The 17,473-nt window shown below is 38.1% G+C and overlaps 1 protein-coding gene across 2 annotated transcripts in view; it reads right to left on the reverse strand.

Annotated features, from left to right (window-relative positions):
- Positions 1 to 17,053, reverse strand: part of ATP2C1 (ATPase secretory pathway Ca2+ transporting 1) — a 62,063-nt gene extending 45,010 nt beyond the window's left edge. The window contains exon 1 of one of the 2 annotated variants that reach the window (XM_017734546.1): positions 16,754 to 17,053. In XM_017734546.1, coding sequence (XP_017590035.1) covers positions 16,754 to 16,861 — 108 coding nt within the window. In that variant the 5' untranslated portion in view covers positions 16,862 to 17,053. Of the gene's footprint in view, positions 1 to 15,362; positions 15,449 to 16,753 lie in introns of those variants that run through there. The other variant, XM_017734545.1, reaches the window with a different exon arrangement.
- Positions 17,054 to 17,473: the final 420 nt, after the last annotated feature.

A 17,473-nucleotide genomic window follows, 5' to 3' on the forward strand; every position in this document is an offset into this window, starting at 1 on the left:
CCGTGCCCTCGGCCCCGCCGAGCCCGGCGCCAGCGCCGGGAGCCAAACCCGGCCCTCCTGGCGTGGGAAAACAACCCCGTCATTCCCGCTCGCCTCAGAGTGCTGCTCTGCTGCCCTCCCATGAAAACCGGGGTCACGCACATGGAGTAGAATCAGAATCATCAAGGCTTGGGAGAGACCTTGCAGATGATCCAGTCCAACTGTGCACGCAGCACTACCACTGAGACCCCTAAACCATAACACTCAGTGCCAAATCCAGACGCCTCTTGAACACTTCCAGGGGTGGTGGCTGCACCACCTCCCTTGATGGCAGCCTATTCCAATGCCTGATCATTCTAAAAGTGATTTTTTTTTTTCCCTAATAATGGGAATCTCCCCCGTGCCATCTTAAGGCCTTAGGTAGCTCCTCTTAGAGTTACAGTACAGTCAGTCTAGGCTGGTAGCCCTGGTTGGTTGTGCACCACCGCATTATCATATTCTTGTAAATGTTAGCAGAAAAAAAAATCGACTCAGTGCAAAATCTTAAACACATCAGGCAACTACTTTTAAAGGTAGGTTTTAGCTACCAATCATGAAACCACCAACCCTAATAACTAGTTGAATTCTGGGGGAAAAAAAATGCTTTATCAACTCAATTATGTTTATCTAGACACCAAAGGAATATTATTTGAAACTACTGTTGTGATGCTCAGCTCTTCATCTGGGGAAGTTTTTAAGTAAAAGTAACTTCCACTGAGATGATTAATTTTAATTTAAGGTATGATGTACACTACTAGTAAGAACAAAATGCCTTTCAACTTTCAAGGTCAAAATCTAATGAAGATGTGCTAATTGTAGGCTTTACATCCCATTTCTAAAGGAACAGTGACAACATGGTCTGAAAAAAGCACTTGCATTGACATCTCATGATTAACAACCTGTGACTTTGGCTTTGTTTTTCTTAAGCAGCAGAAGAAACCAAACTCAGTCTTTGTCAGTTCATAAGCAGCATTTAACAGAACTGAATTTTAACATTTCAAATAAATCTCACAACTCATAATAGCATGCCTCTTGAAGCTAAAGAGCATCCTTGCTTCTTTTGAAGCTCTTGAAGATAATTTTGAGTGCTAATGTAATATAGATTTGTCAATATATTTTGAGAGGTAAAGAAGAGTTAGAAGTACTGCCCTAAAGTACAGGCTCCAGATATTTGCCTTCAGGAAATTAAGATGACAACAGACAGGTTAATAGTTTGAGATTACCTAGTACATAATTTCTGACCTGTCCCATAAAGTTAACATGTTACTTGAGGGTCTCCATGGTTACTCTGTGAAGTATCCCACTACAAGTGGCAGTGACTCTCTTCCAAGACAGCACTTCTGTTAACTTGTATGTAAGGCAAACTAAGAACCATTCCAAGATACTCATGACATGCTCACAGTTATAATGCCACAATTTCAACACAAAACTGATGCACCCAACAAGAAAAACATTTAGTTACTTTGTTAAAACAGGCAGCTCTTGCTTTCAATATCATATGTTATCATTAAATATTAAAAACTTAGGTAAATGTTTCAGGAAGGAAAAAACCAAAGCCTGTAGGTCCTAATACTGTTTGCATCCACAACATGTTTCGACTTCTTTACATCGTGAAAAGTTTTGGGGAGAAGGTTGGGAGTTCCTGAACATTACTGAGCTTGTTCACAATTGAGACCTAAGTATCTGTGACAAAGTCTGCATACTAAGAAACTAAGAACTGTGTTCACGTATCTCACAAGAAGAGAAGTCAAAAGCAAGTCCTACTCTACAGCAACACCTAAAAAAGTTTCATCTTTGAGGCTTAATCTCTTTCACACTATGTACATCTGCCAATATTACAGCCTGTGATGGTGCCAGGCAGCTGGAAAGCATCTCTTCAGCATTATACAAGGACTATATCCATCCTTGAAAATTATATTACAGTTTCTGCCATATTCCACACCTGCAAACAGTGGCTGTTTAATAGACAATGCTCAAAGTATTTTATTTACAACTGCTGCTAAATATTGTTTCTTCAAAAATCCCATCCTTAATGTGAGCTTGATACACAAGAGGATTAGGACAGCCTTAATATCTTCAGGAAGCCTCATTAAAGTGTGTGGCAAAGGCATTATTTGGCAAACCAAAGCACATTATTAAAATATGATTGCAGAGATAAGTCTGAAATTTAAAAAAAGGCTTTGCTTACAGTAACCTGTTGTAGCCAGTTGTACTCACAAATTACAATAATATTTGTTTTACTTCTTTTAATCTTGAAAAAAAATCTTGCAATAAAATTTTCCTCTGAATTTCCAATGAGCAAACATGTCTAGCACAAACAGAATAATTCCAGTGAAAATACATATACAAACCAGAAAAAGATACAAAAACAGTCCTTAAATGTCACAGTTAGGAATCTCTTTAAAAAAAACAGTACTTGAAAGGATATGCAATACTGATAGGTTTTGGGGGGAAAAAAGACTGAACAGTGGTGGTTGATAGCTCAGCATTTTCTCTTTCTAGTTCACAGTCCGGAAAATACTTCATAAAAGCAAGCAAACCTTCTGGAAAATGTTTTGCATTCAGGAGAGTGAAGTTTCAGGAGCATACAATGGCAACTTAAGCAGCCCCCTGCCCCAGGCGTTCTCCTTCTCTTGCTGTGTTGCCAGGTTTCAGTGCCACACAGCACCACCTTAGCATTCTGCATCAACAAAAAAGAGTTCCTGCTGCCCAACCACCACCACACCACCACTCCATCCCCTCCCTGTCCTTTTCCCCACAGAATTCTCATCGTTTACCTCCTATCAATGGCCAAGTCAGACTTTGCCTTCTGTGAAGGGCTGTCAGCAGCAGGCAGCCACTAGATTATTTCAGACCCACAACCACAAACTGACCCACAGCTAAGTTCATGTGGGAACTGATTCATGTCTGGAATAACCCAGCACATCAGTGAATACAGACTTCTCTAATTAAATCAGAAGTGGTTGTTCTGGCACAGCCAAGATGCTGGAACAGGTATGGGGTGCATGAATAGGCACTGCTGCTTTCAGTACTTTTTATGGTCCCTTAGGCTTTTAGGGCTAAGAAATTGGTTGTCTATGTTTTGTTTACATGTTGGTTTTTTTAATAGGCAGCTGTAAAAAAGCATACATAGCTTCTGTGTGCTGAATCTAGAAGCAACCCAAAAGGCTGTTTTTAGCTGTTTTTCTATTTCTTCAGAACAATTAAAGGCCTCTGGGAAGCTTGGAAAAATTAAAAAGTAGTAAATACATTAAATTCCAGGAAGTTCCATCAATCAGTTGGAAGCAAAGAAGGGAGAATTCAGTCTAATGGCATTAAACAGATAGGCTTTAACCTGCAGCTTGTTTATATGCAAGCTGAACTTCAAGTTTGGTTTAGTCTTTGGGATCTCAATCAATTCATCTTCATCTCAATAGCTCCCTTGTGCTACAGCACTACCAAAACAGTAAAATGTGTTTTAAACATAACAAGGATACCTATAACTGCATTGTTCACAGATTAGAGATTTATTACACAGAATCCTGTTGAAGTCACTTTTCAGACCATAACAGCCCTTGAAATACTTGTTGCTCTGAACAAGTGAGCTTCCAGATCCTTTTAAAGTATCCTTTTATAGTATCCTTCTGAAGATGCATTTGTTTAGAGTCTGTCAGTGTTGAGTGTTACTGAAATCTGTTACAAATCTTGTTAATCTCATGAGAATTTATTTATACATTATAACAAGAGACATTTTTCTGATAGTACTTTAATGAGGACAAAGCTTTCTATGGCACTTCAGTTTGGGTCAGAAAGGGTTCATATATGTTCCTTCTGTCAAAACAGGTTTCTCCACTGCTCGCTTGCTTTGCTTTAGGTATAATTCAAACAGCCCTCAATACACTGAGCATAAATTAGCTTTCATGGTAGAAAATAATTGGCTTCTGGTAAGATGGATTTTCATTTGATTTAATCTCATTTTTTGTTGTCTTTCATCTGGAAGTCAAAAAGTCACCAGTGCTTTTACAGTCCTCTACAGAGTACTTGTATGACTGGAGTCGGGACAGGGGAGGAATGACACTGGACCTTCTAATTTACACACTTTAAATGACACATCATTTGTAAAGCCTGTTTGCAAATTTCATCTCCACATCCTTTCCATCCATGCTGTTCAACAGCAGATAGAAGCAGATAGAAGCAATCACCTCATCTCCAAATAGAATTCTCCAGAGGAAAACCCAAGGCAATTCCAGCTAAAGTTCAGATGTTTGTGAGTGTGTGTGTGTATGTATAAAAACAGTTCAAGTTTAAAAGAAGAAAAATGATACCGTTTTCCCAAAGGAAATAAGTGCTCATTTAATTTTATAATTCTGAGCATGTTAAGATGTAAGAAACATAACTACATTTTCAAATTACCTTAACTCAGCCCTGTCTTGACACTGTGCAATTATGCTAATTAAAGAACTTTGGTTTGTGGTAGTCTTAAATTTTGTTTCACTGATTTTTAAACCACTTGAATTTAACCCTGTCATCCCATCCCTAAGTAGCATCCCTACCAATATCATACATTCAGAGAAGGGGTGCAGCACCACAGCAGTTTAAGTTGACATAAAATCAGGCTTCTGTGATTGCCTTTTTGCTTGTGCCAAGTTCTGTATGGCCCTGACACTCTCCTCTCTTAGTAACCCAGCTCAGGAGGACTGATCTAGCCAGGAAGAAAGCCTACCTCAAAAAAGGCTCTACTGCTGAACTCCCAGAACTAGTGCAGGAAGGCAGTGTGGAACAGTCACAGGACTAAAACCTTTTATCAGTTTGAACTGTTGTGAATGTATACTCAGAGCATTCAAGAAAATCAGGTTTAATCTATCCTTCAGGGAAAGACTAAATTAATTCACTTTTCTGACCATAGCTCTCAATTTATCTCAAACCTGCATTAAATCTTCCATACTTTTCTTCTCTCATACCTTCCTTCTCATCCACATATTCAATACTCACCTGCTATTTCTTCCTTCAGCTGCACCATTCTGAAATAGTTAAAAATATTAATTGTGCATTTTCCAGAGAGGTTTCCCTTCCCTTTATTTAAGACACACAGAGCTCTTCAGCTGTTTCTGTTTAACCCTCAGTGACTGTTTTCAAAGCTGACTGCTCCAGTAAAAGTTTCACTACTAATGTGGAAGCTCTCTCAAGTGCCTCTATCCTATTTACTGGAGGCTTCACATTTCCAGAGACATTTTGTGAAGTAAAGATCTAGTTTCACATTGCCTGTTAAAGACAGCCAAGAAACATGTGCTCTATAATTGGAATATGCGGTGAAGCAAGCTACTATTGGAAGTCTTGGCTGAGGCAGGCAAAATGCCTTTGTTAGGATGTCTGCTACAGGACAAAGGCTCCACTCCTCTGCATTGCCAGCTGCAGCTGCCATCCTGTTGTGGTCTGAATACAGCAGAAGGTGGAAAACTCTTCCCTAGTAAATGTTTATGTCTTTCTGAAGGAGTACTGCAATTTATCACATGGCAAAGAAGGCACCCCATTTACTTTTAAATTATTTCAGTTACATTATAGCAAGATGTCTGTGGTGGAGAATAAAGACATTTTGACAATGAAACTATAAACAGCTAAAAGAAACCAGAAACAGCAAAGTACTTTCATTTGAGTTGATTCAAGGCTAATGTGCCAAGAATTTCAGGAATGCTGCATATATTACAGACAAGTAAGCTTGCCAAGTCTCTCTTGGAAATTCTTCTCCAGGACCATGGGTGAGAGCAAAACAGGGTAAAGGTAATACTCAGTAAGGAGCTGGCAGTTAATAAACAGATGTTTACTTAGTTACAGCATTTCAGCTTCTGGCAAGAATAAGATGATTTGTTTGATAACACACTTAAGCATAATATGATGGGCTGTGAAATTTTATTCAGACTCAGAGCCAAAAAATGTTATCAAGTGAAAGCATGTGGCAGCTTTTCAGGTTGGGAGGAATTTGTTACAAACTTTTGTTTTATGGGAGAGCCCATATACCTTTTTATTTTCAGTATTAATAAAACTTGTATGTAAATGGAAGTCAAATATACAGAGGATATTTTCCTCCCTCATGTCTTAAAAAGAGTGGTCTGAGGTCACATTTTTAAAGCTGGTAAAGGTTACTGATAAAAGCAATTAATGTAGTGTGCTTCTATTGCAACTATGTGCTCTATCATAAAGACCCCTAACTTTAAGATAGGCCCAGCTGGTGAATTGAAAGACTAAATATGTATTCAGATGCTTTCTTTCTTCTTCAAAGTCAATAAAAAGGCTGCAGGGGGAGGAATAAAAACTACACGCACAGGTTATGTAACATTTAGAAACTTAGTAAAATACCCAAATTTAACAAGGTTATTCTGACCTTATCCCCTATCCAGCTACACAAGCTTGTGCTGGGACGAAGTGGAGGTGGGAACAAGTGTTCAGGAGTGTTTCCATACCACTGCTAATCAATATCAAACTTCAGCACTAGGGAATTAAAAAACAAACACATGCTTCACAGAAGGCTCCTGTCTGCCTTGAAAAGAGGTGCTAAAATATTACCCAGCAACATCACCATCTTTAGTAGCCTAACTCTAAATAATAGATTACGTATTCAGTCCATGCATCACCAAAGGTTGCATACAGCCCCAGCTGAAAGTGACAGGAGTGGATATGGGAGGGACAAACCCTACAGCTATATTATATAAATTGGGAGAGTATATTCTAGCAGGCTGTCACAATGGGAAGGCTAAAAGGGCCCTGAGGTGTGCCTCAGTCTCCCAATAATTCAGCAGCTAACATCAGCTGCGTTCTGTGCATCTGCAACAAGCCAAGAAGCACCAGAGGAGGGTTTAATTTAAAAAGAGTCAAAACTCGTATCGTAGGCTCTCCTCCCCACCCTCAGGCTAGTGGGGACATTCAGTACAATTCAGCATGGCAACTGCCTATCCAGAAGGAAGAATAAAATAACCCATTTCTCATTCAGGAAAAAAATTTGGCAGTTCCCATTCCATCTTTGAGGGCCTCCAGCCTAATCCAGATCTGTTGAGGAGTTGTGAGGATACAACTCTATAAATAGAGTACAGAAACTGGTAGTGATAAATAGCAAAAATCTTGTTTCCTATTTGAAGTTCAGCTTAAAGTAAATTTTAACCCTGAATTTCCTATATACTATTTTAAAACTTGACCAGAATGTTTTGACATCTAATGAGAGACATGATTTCTATCCTATATCTTTCATATGTCATACAATATATTTAAGGTCAGAAGATTATCTTAAGTTGTATTAAGATACTGTTATGAGAACATACTTATCACATCACATGAAATATATTGTACATTTTATATTTCTATTATTCCTATTATAGCTATGATTTACTTAATCATAAATCTGTTTATCATTAGTTTACCTATTATTAGGTTATGTCAAATAATATATCTTTCCAGCCATATATCTATGACTTACTTAATATGCTGAAATAAAAACATACCAAGATGTAAATGTCTCTGATTCATCAGTCATTCACCTGTGGAAAATCATCCATCCAGGGAAAAAACAAAACAAAACAATCATTGGAAACATTGTAGTAGCAACGTGGATTAATCAGAAATTGCTTATGTGTGTATGCATTGAGAACCAAAATCTTGATTTTGCTTCCCTTGAAGTTGCAAAACAGGACTCCTGGATTATGTTCTTCAGTAGATACAGATTTCAGTAAACCAGGTGCTTTTAAGAATTCATCTTCCATATCTCCCACAATTTTCACTCCCAATTGTTTTCTCTTTTTCAAAAGTTGATCTTTGGTTTTTAATGGCCTCACATCTTCAACATTTATGTACAGTGTGATACTGTTTTTCACTTCCAGGGACAGATTATAAAGGATGCAGAATAAACTAACCTTAGTGTTGCAGTTTTTCCTGTTTATATATTCTGTTTTATCCTAAACCATAGCCTCACTGTGACATCTAAAGAGAGAGAGCTAGGTTTGAATAAATTAAGCTTTGCAGCAATTAAGCTGTTACATCCTACAGAGTGTAATCAAGATACTGCTCCTAGGGTCAAAGCGTAAAGAATGCAGAACTGTAGCAGAGAAACTGAAAATAGGTGAACAAAAATAAAGTCCATTTTCAGACTTGCCAAAACCTCTAAAACAGCATTTCCTTTTGCAGTTTGTGGCAAAAGGAATACCACCATTTGCCCCACCAAGCCCTAGGCCACCTAAAGAAGTACATCCACACTGAAGAAAAAAACAAGTGACTTCATTTTTGCATCTCTGCACACAATGGCTTCTGATCCCAATGGGAAATTCTTAGCAAATATTTTCTGATGAGTCTCAGATTTATTGCAGGTATGCAAGCTTCACAAGCACTTCTCTTTAAACAGAACTCTTTTCTTTTTTTGATATATTTAAATGATTTTGAAGCAGCTTAGTCATTGGCGACAGCAATTCCAAGCAATCTTTTAAATAGCTGTGGCATGACATCCTGTCCTTCCATGTGAAATTAGCCCTGCTCAAACACAGAGCTCTTTGCAGCACTGTAACTGAAGGAGCAGCTACACGAAATTTGGTCAGGTTTAAAAGTTTCTAGCAGCAAGGCCAGCACTTCTGAGTCCTAGATATAGGATGGCTGCAAATATTTTTTTATTTTAGCCCTCAATGAAAATGCCATGTGTTACTATGAAAGACAACCACTATTATTAAGACTGCTTTTACTAATTCAGGTTCCCCACTTTGTCTTCAGGGCTGGGCTTAGGCTGTAGCTGCCTAAAACTTACTTCCTGTGGATGCAAAGCAAGTACCATAGAGAGGCTTGACATGGCAAGAATGCCAGAGGAAGGTTACAACCCAAAGCCTAATGCATGTAACACTGCTGTGTTTAAGCTTTTGTAGTTCCTGGGCTTTAATATTGTATTGTTTGATATCGTGAAACGGTGCCATTATATCAAAGAAGTTTGCCTGTGCTGAAAAAGGCTTCTAATCCTTTTAGTTGCATAGAAAATCTGGAAAGCATGAACCTCAAAACTTGAATAGAAAGGCCAAATGAAATTTCTCTGAAAAGAAATCAGAATGTGAAAGGCTAAATCATTTTTGTAATTGTTGCAATTGACAGTCCTGGAATTTCAAACGTTCAAAAGCATTTTCACCTAGCCCTTTTTAATGCCTCTTGAGCAGTTTCAGCTCTGATTATTTTTAAAATATGGTAAAAAACTAGCGCTGCTGTGTTTCTGTCTAATTTCCTGGGGAGAAATGTAAATAAATACATGTGTTACTGAGCGCACATGAGCACAGTACCTCTTAACTGTGGCGCGGGTTCGGTACATCTGATGGTGCAAGAAGCTGATTTGACAGGGCACAGCTGAGGAAATTCAGTTAAGAAAACAGAAATCAGGCATCTGTTTTGTTTGACTGTCTCAGAACTTTAAATGCTCCCTAAGCTTTGTTGGGTTCCTTGTCTTTCCATGACATTAGAAATGCTAACATGAAGGCTCCAAAAAGTAAAACTAATCCATCTGTATCTGGCAGATATATTCTTATATGAAAAAGAGAGGAAACAGGAGAATAAGACAGATTTTTTTTTTTAGTTACAAATAATTTGTTTCATTTGTACTCAAATAAATCTTCAGTAATTGAATATATCTTAGTTCTCGAATCTTTTCTCTTGGCGTTAATCCTCGACATACTTGTGTTTACATGTACTGTTCTACCAGTTATTTAAATAAAGCTGTAAAAGTTGAGCTTAAGGATTAAAGAGAGAATAAGCTTTCTACTGCACAGCCTATTCTGTTAAGGTTTTTGTTTCACTGGATTTGAGAAGTGGCAGTCCGCCTGCCCCACTCCCCTCCCTTCCCCAGCAACGGCTGTCAGCAACAACCATTCAGTCATGATACTGCCTAAGTGAAGAACTGTAGAAACACAGAATTGTTTGGGTTGGAAGGGACCTTAAACATCATCTTGTTCCAACTTCCCTGGGCAGGGACACCTTTCACTGGACCAGGTTGCTCAGGGCCCCATCCAACTTGGCCACATCTGATTGATGCAATATCTATGTCACAAAAATGCCTAAATTAAAAACAGTATTTCAGGAAATGTAATACAATTTAAAATGTCAATGATGTAAGATTTCTTCAGAAGATCATATCAAACTTAGACTCCAAAAATAGGTAAGCATTGACCATATAGATTAATACATTTTCAACATATTAAAGTAAGAATTTGAATAAACCATTAGGCAAGAGCTGCCACAGTCCATCAGCAGCTAGATAAGTTCTATGATTTCTGTTTGGAAAACAGCTCCTTTTTGCTTTTGTGAAAAAGGCAGAAGCTCAGTGCCTTAGAATTAGGATCCTTGCTTAGCCTAGTGGTTTCTCCAAGTGGTTTGTATTAGTTGCTGGCTTCTTATGGCAACACCAAAACCTGCTCATCTTAAAAAGTGTCTCTATAGATAGACATCACATATGCTTGAAAACTTGTCTAGTCATGTCTGATAAAAAGCAGTGGAGACCCAGCCTGTGGTTGAAATATAAGATGGCAATTCAACACAGAGGTTTATCTGAAGAGGCAAAACATTCAAGCTTTGATGCCACTGATCATAATTCAAGCAGAAATTCTACTTTGGGTAAAAAAACAAGAACCTGCAAATCCTTGGAAAACTTCATACAGTCCTGACAGGAATTTCTATATGACTACAGGAGGAAGTCTAGTGCAAAGACAAATCAGACCACATGGGGATTTGTTCTGATGCAGTCTCTCAAATGTTGATCTAAATGAGCTTAGGAGAAGCTAATGTGACAAAGAAGATACCTGATCTACCCATCTCTATCAGAAGACCTAGAGTTTTCCAAATGATTTTGTGAACTGTAAGGAACAGTTAGATCATAGTAATTGTTTTGACACAATGGATTTAAGCATAAAATATTAAACAACATAATATCCATCAGCCCCAGAGAATCAAAATGTTTTAGATTCTGGACATACAGCATCCCAGGGATACACAGCACTCAGAGCTTTTTATGCTTCAGAACACAAATAAGAGAAATGAGGGAAAAATTTTCATTAGAAAAATGAGTCAAGTCTCTGTTTAACCACAAAAATCAGAGTGCCTTAGTCATTCAAAGCAAGCAGCATTTTCAAAGTGTCATCTCAAATTTAACATATACATTAGTTTTTGCATACCAAAAAATAAAAATACCACTGTTATTAAGCAAACTTAACTAGACATGATAAAGCCATTACAATGAACTTTTCATTAATAGCTATACAGATTTCTTAGCTCTCCTAGTAGAGAAGTACTATGTCATCTGTAATACCCATATATTTCATAGATAACTTACGCTGTAAACCTGAGGCACCTACACTTGTATCTTGAGATACAGAAACCTTTAGAAAAGCAAAACAAAGCCAGAGTTCCTCTCTCTTTTCTTTCTTGTTTTTTTGTAAGCTAGTAGTAGCACTTGAACTATCACAGCCATAATACAAGCATTATCACTGTTACAACACTAGCAACCACAGATCCCATCTCTCCAGAGAGAGACGTCTCTTCACACTAAGAGACAGCATCACTTCCAGCTAGAGGTTAACCTCTGTGCAATGGGAGGTATTCATCTCAGAGCAGAGATGAAGTGCCAGCTATTTCAGCAAAAGCTGCCAGATCTTTTACTGGATAAAGTCATGTCCTGTTCAGACCCTTTAGCTGCATCCACAGTATCTCATCTCCAGGCCAACTAACTAGATGTCTGAAGTCTTTCCCACTTGGAAAAGCTGATTCTTGCAAAAGTCCCAGATTGTCACCTGAAATGTGTACTTAAAATGCCTGTAGTCCTGTAATTTCAAAAACTGTGTGTCAAACATATGTCCAATTCAGTTACATTAATGTTGCTTGGTGTACAACAACTGCATTTACGGACAAAGTTGAACAGTGACAATTTGATTCAACTAATGTAGATTTTAAAGCTGTAAGGAATTATTTCTTCATTTCAGTCTGACTGTATATGTAACAGAGAACTTCCACCTGTAAACTGTGCACAAGGACTATAACCTCTATTTCATCTGTATAAAGTGTTTTATAAGCACTTCTAACCACAATTTCAGAGTGTGGACTGACAACAGATAAATTGTTCTAGATGTTAAATACAGATTGAAAGGTGGTACCTTATATCCTATTTGCATGCAACCTGTGAGCTTTTTTCTCCTTGACTAAAAACCCATCCTTTGTGAACACTGTCTTCCTCAAAGATAGTGTTAATTCCTCGATTACTTTGAGATAAGACCTTGACTTGAACATAGTTGCCATTTTTGAGGAAAGCAAAAGATAAGGCAAAAGAACAATGCACTAAACAAGCAAGCATCTGATACGCTCTGTTAGGAGAACATCCTCACAAGAGGATCTGTACTCTGTTCCTATTCAGACCTTAGAAGGACCTACAAATCGTGCCCATCACAGTTAGAACAGAGATTTGAAGGAAACACAGCTTACTGCAACTCGGCATAGATGCTATTATCCAATTCAATTCTCAATTCAATCACTGCTTTCTAAATTAATTTGATTAGTGAACTTGAGGAAGACAAATATGTTTTAATGGCAATAGCTCTCTCACGAATAGGGGAGTGTCCTGCCTGGTCTCCAGCAGTCTGGTGTCCTCTGGTTGACTGACTTGTAAACTGACTGAGCTTCAGCAATCAACCACTACCAGGGATACGAGTCAAGGATGTTCTCAGTTATGTTCTCCAGGACAGGCTTTGGGAATTATTCTTTTGAATATTTGAGAGGTGCAAGCGCTGATGGGAGCTTTTCCAGTGCACAAAGTACTGCTGATTGTTCTCCCCTGCGTGATCTCTTTGATGTAATGCTGCTCTTAAAGGCAGTTTTAATAGGATGCTTCCCCTCTTACCAACCAGCCTCATTTTCATTAGGTATGGGTGTTTCACATCTATGAGACTCTCTATCCATGAGTTCTGCAGTTACTGGGGGAAAGGGACAGATACAGCTCACTTCCTTCAGAAAAGAGGCTAAAAAGGGTTCTGCCAAAGCAGCTCTTTTAATTGTTAAAGACACATACTCTCAATGCCAAGCACAATGTACAAATCACTCTGTGCTGCCTCAGTTCAGAACTCCCAAAGCTCACTTGGCGGTTTCCCTAAAGGACAAAGCCTCATCTGTTAATTTTCCTGCGTAGAACTTCATTGATGGTATCACTCTTATGCATGAACTATTAGCTAGAGAAATTATTTTAGCATTCATCTTTTTGGCTGGTGTGTAGCTGAGCAATAATTCTAAAGCAGCATTGGCTGGAAAGGATGTAAGAAATGTCTGTTTACTGCTGGGATTCAGGAGGAAAGATGGTGGTTTCTCATCATAAAATGATGGTCCCTCCATTTGCTTTAGCATTGGTCACATGCTCTTTGGAAACTGATTGTGAATGAAAAAAGCATCCTGTAATTTCTTCCATGAAAAGATTTTATCTGAGTCCAGCTGGAATTTTCAACAGGAAGTCTAAGTTTTATGGCCATGTTTTGGAAAGAGGTAACCTTACAATACTCTTGAAAAGTAATTTCCTCAAATGTTAATGAGATATACTCTAACTAGCAACAAAGGCAAAAGAAAATAATTTCTTGCTTTGCCAAATGAATTGAAAAATGACTTCAAGGAAAGGAGATAATCCTGCCAGCATAAACATCATTAAATAAGCCACATACATGCCTTCTATTGTTTTTTATCTAAGCAGAGAGGCCTCTTAAACATATTGAAACAATAGGCCTCTTATGTTTGACAAGAAAATAAGTGGCATGTTTCATTTCCTACTCAGACTGAATTAATATTGAAAACCTCATACATTCCAAGAATTTAATCATAATCATTTTAATGGAAAAATTCAATGTATAGAATTAGATAAGAATTACTCTTAAAAAAAATACATATCCCCCTAAGAAATAGCTATAGAGGTCTAGATAAAAGCCTTATTTAGCCAGAATTACCTCCTAAACTCAACTATGCTGTTAAAATGTCACTTGCTCTCAAAGAAACTCCACCATGTAGTCACAAAACACATTTTCATACCATTTCTATAAGACTTGTTAAAAAGCTTTCAGATTTCTGTGCTTTAAAACATTCAAGTTTGAAGTAAAAATAAGGAAAAAATCTCAAAGATCAAAAATAATTCCATTATTGGATCATACTGATACTCCCTGAAGTCCAAGCTCCTGGACCTTCAGTAAGGAATGATTCCAGAAGGTGATCCAAGAAAGGAAACATTTAATACACTGCCAGTGTTGAAATAGTCTTCTTAAACCATATTGTATACCTGAAGTGACCAAATTTATCCTTCTTAGTATAAGTCTGGATGTTCTTATCTGTACACATGTCCTTCTTATAATCTGTTTATATCTTGGACTTCATGAAAATCTGTGGTAATTTCCAGAATCTGTTGTTTCTGAACAATAAACTACAGCTTTAGTTTTTACTGAAATATTTGATGTCTAATGTTCTTACTGATGATCAGTTTCTAAGCAACTGGTAAACAGGATTTTTTACTTGTCAGTTTCCAGAGGAAATTGCAACTCATTAAAGTGAGCTTGCAAAGCTAACCTCAGATTGTAGCCATTACACTTATTTTAATGTTGTATTTCATTTCTAATGTTTGATCAGAGAACAAGTCTCCAAGGATGCATAACTTTTCTGGAACATCACAGTGAACAGCAGTTCTTCAACAAGCCTCATTACATTCAGTGCACAATATCAAGCAATGTAAAGACAATGAATAGTAGCACCACATTCAGTTCATTTTATATTGATAAAGCTTTGTGTCTTGGGACTAACATGCTAATAACGACATCAATGCTTGTTTTGATTAAATGGATTTCTTCCAGCAGTGGAAGCAGCAGTGCCAGAAGTATATTGCACTAAAGATATTCACATCCTTGTGCAAGCAGAATGATTAAATTTAGCATCAAGTTACAGGTTGCTCTCTAATTCAATCTCTAATTCTCTCATTCAACTCCACCAATGAATGTTTAAGTTACAACTGGCCTGTGCATCCTCTGAAGTTCAGCTGTCAGGACAAATCTTGAACAACTCAAAAGTTATTAGCCAACTAGCCCTGCAGCATCCTTTGCTTGTGATTTTTGCCTCTGTGACTGGACAAGCATCACTATGTGCATCAAACAAAATCTATCAGAACAGAACATGACAATAGCATAGTTAGCATGTGCTAAGCTCTCTGTGGCTTTAATTTAATGCCCACTGAGATCAGTAAAGGGTGAATAGGGAAAAAACAACAAAAACCCTCGAAGAAAAAAAGCATTTATCTACTGACAACATTTATTAAAAGACATTCAGTCAGTATTAAGCAAACCATCCCAAAGACTTACCCCGCTAAATAAAAGAATGTGATCCTCAGAAATAAAGAGCTTATTTTCAACACCATGCAGGGCAGCTTCCAGAGCAAAACTGCACTCTGTGTTTGGAGAGTCAAAGCAGCAAGTGTTACTATGTGGTATCAGCCCTGCCAACATCTGACAAACCCAAGGAGAATGAACACAATGTTTCTTTAAGCATGTAGTGCTTGAGCTGTTAGCCATTGTAAAAACATTAGGAGCAAGAAAAAGAAAATAATGAACATTACTGTACCAAAACAGGAAAAGCAGATTTTCCTCCCACACACCCCCCACCAGTTACAGCCCTGGTACTTTTTTTTCCAAAATATATCATGGCAAAGGAATGTGTCTTTCTTTGCCTGATGACCTCTGATTTGGAGAAGTATGCTATTCAGCATCATTTAGCACAGAGAGAACATATAAGTTTAACTGTTTCAAAGGAATGCAGAATTTCAGCTCTTTTTATAGAGTTCTTCTGAATGCTCATCACACAGCTTAATATCCGGGACATATTGGATGAAAAGGAACAGTAACTCATCAGAGATGGCCTCATTCCAGACTCACCCCTTCTCCCTCCGCCCATGCTAAACAGCTTCCATTTCCCTGTGAAACAGCAACAGCCTCAGATTACAATTCAGATCTCCTAAGGATATTCATGTTGCATTTAAGTCAAGAAATCATGATCTATCAAAACATTTAAGAAATCAGGTTACAAGCACTACTGCCAAGAATGCAACATTTTATTTAACACAGATTTACGTGACACAGGGCCCAAGTACTGACCAGTGCCTACACCTGACCTCAGAAGAATGGAAACCTCTTAGCAAAGGTAAAGCCCTTACAGAACAGAGAACAGCACAGCATAAAGCCCATGGCTAAGAGAAGAGTTAAAAGAGGGAAAGTCTGGTTTATTTTATATACCTATTTAGGAATTAATTTTGTCAAATATGCCCGCCTTAGCATAGCAAGCAGATTCAAGACTATCTTGAATATAAGGAAGTTTAACCATTATTTTACCCAGCTAGTATGGAGATGAGTGGTTCAAGATGAGCTGGAATTACACTGAAAAGAACTCATGACAGCAGTGAAATATGGACTTCTGTGATCCTCAAGAGGCAGGCAATGACTACTTAAGGCTTCATGGTCTCAGACCCCAATCACTTTAATTGTCCAGTAATTTCCTCAGAATCAAAAATTATTTGTTCTCAGAGCAAATTGTTTCAAATTCATAGTGCTGTCATAAAATCCTAAATAGCACCATTACTCACAGTTACTGACATTTAAAAAGCAGTGCAGCTAAACTTCTGATCCTCCCCTTTAAGATATAGCTAGGTCACTCCCCAAGGTTACAAATTAAGTTGTTGGGTTTTTTAATTTGCTTTTACCTTTTCTTGAATCCTCTTGGCTTTCACTGTCGATACAAGTTTCCAAACTGCATGAATAGGAAGCTTTATAAAACAGGAGAAGACAGACTTATGCAGCAGATTATCCATAATTTAGGCAATTTCTCTTACTTCTTTCCTGTCTGGAGTTCTGAATGCATGTTTTCTGCCTCTTCCCAAAGACTAGTAGTCCTCGACTGTTGCACAATCCTTTTCTGCAGAGCAACTGGTGAAAATCAAAACATCAGATGCAGAGCCTCCAACAAATGACTAGTGTTAAAGTGCCACAAGGGCAGTGCAAACTGCAAGAACTGAGGGGCAGTCCTACCAAATGCAAATCATTTCCCTGGCAGCCTGCTCGAACAGCTCTACTTCGGGTGAGAACGTTCTGCTGCAAAAATCAAATAAGAGTAACTAGGTCCTGATTTTTCCTACCCCTCCTAATGCCTAATGCCTCTTCAAGCTTGTTCAGCTGCAGTAAAGAGGCTAGGGAACTGCTGCTTCCAGCACATTCACCCCTCCTCCTCAAGCTGTATTTCACCGACTGCACTGTCTGGTTTCACTTTTGTTTCACACACAATCCTGTTATGTGGATTTCAGTCAGATTAATGCTTTCTTTCATTCCCCACTTTCTAAACTGGAACTGCAAGGCACCAGTTACAGAGCCTAACAGTGCAAGCTCAGATAAAGCTTAGCTTGCGGCTGGGGGCTTTGCCTTGAATC

Source organism: Corvus brachyrhynchos, unplaced genomic scaffold (genome assembly GCF_000691975.1).
Source record: "Corvus brachyrhynchos isolate BGI_N302 unplaced genomic scaffold, ASM69197v1 scaffold94, whole genome shotgun sequence".
Taxonomy (NCBI): Eukaryota; Metazoa; Chordata; class Aves; order Passeriformes; family Corvidae; genus Corvus; species Corvus brachyrhynchos.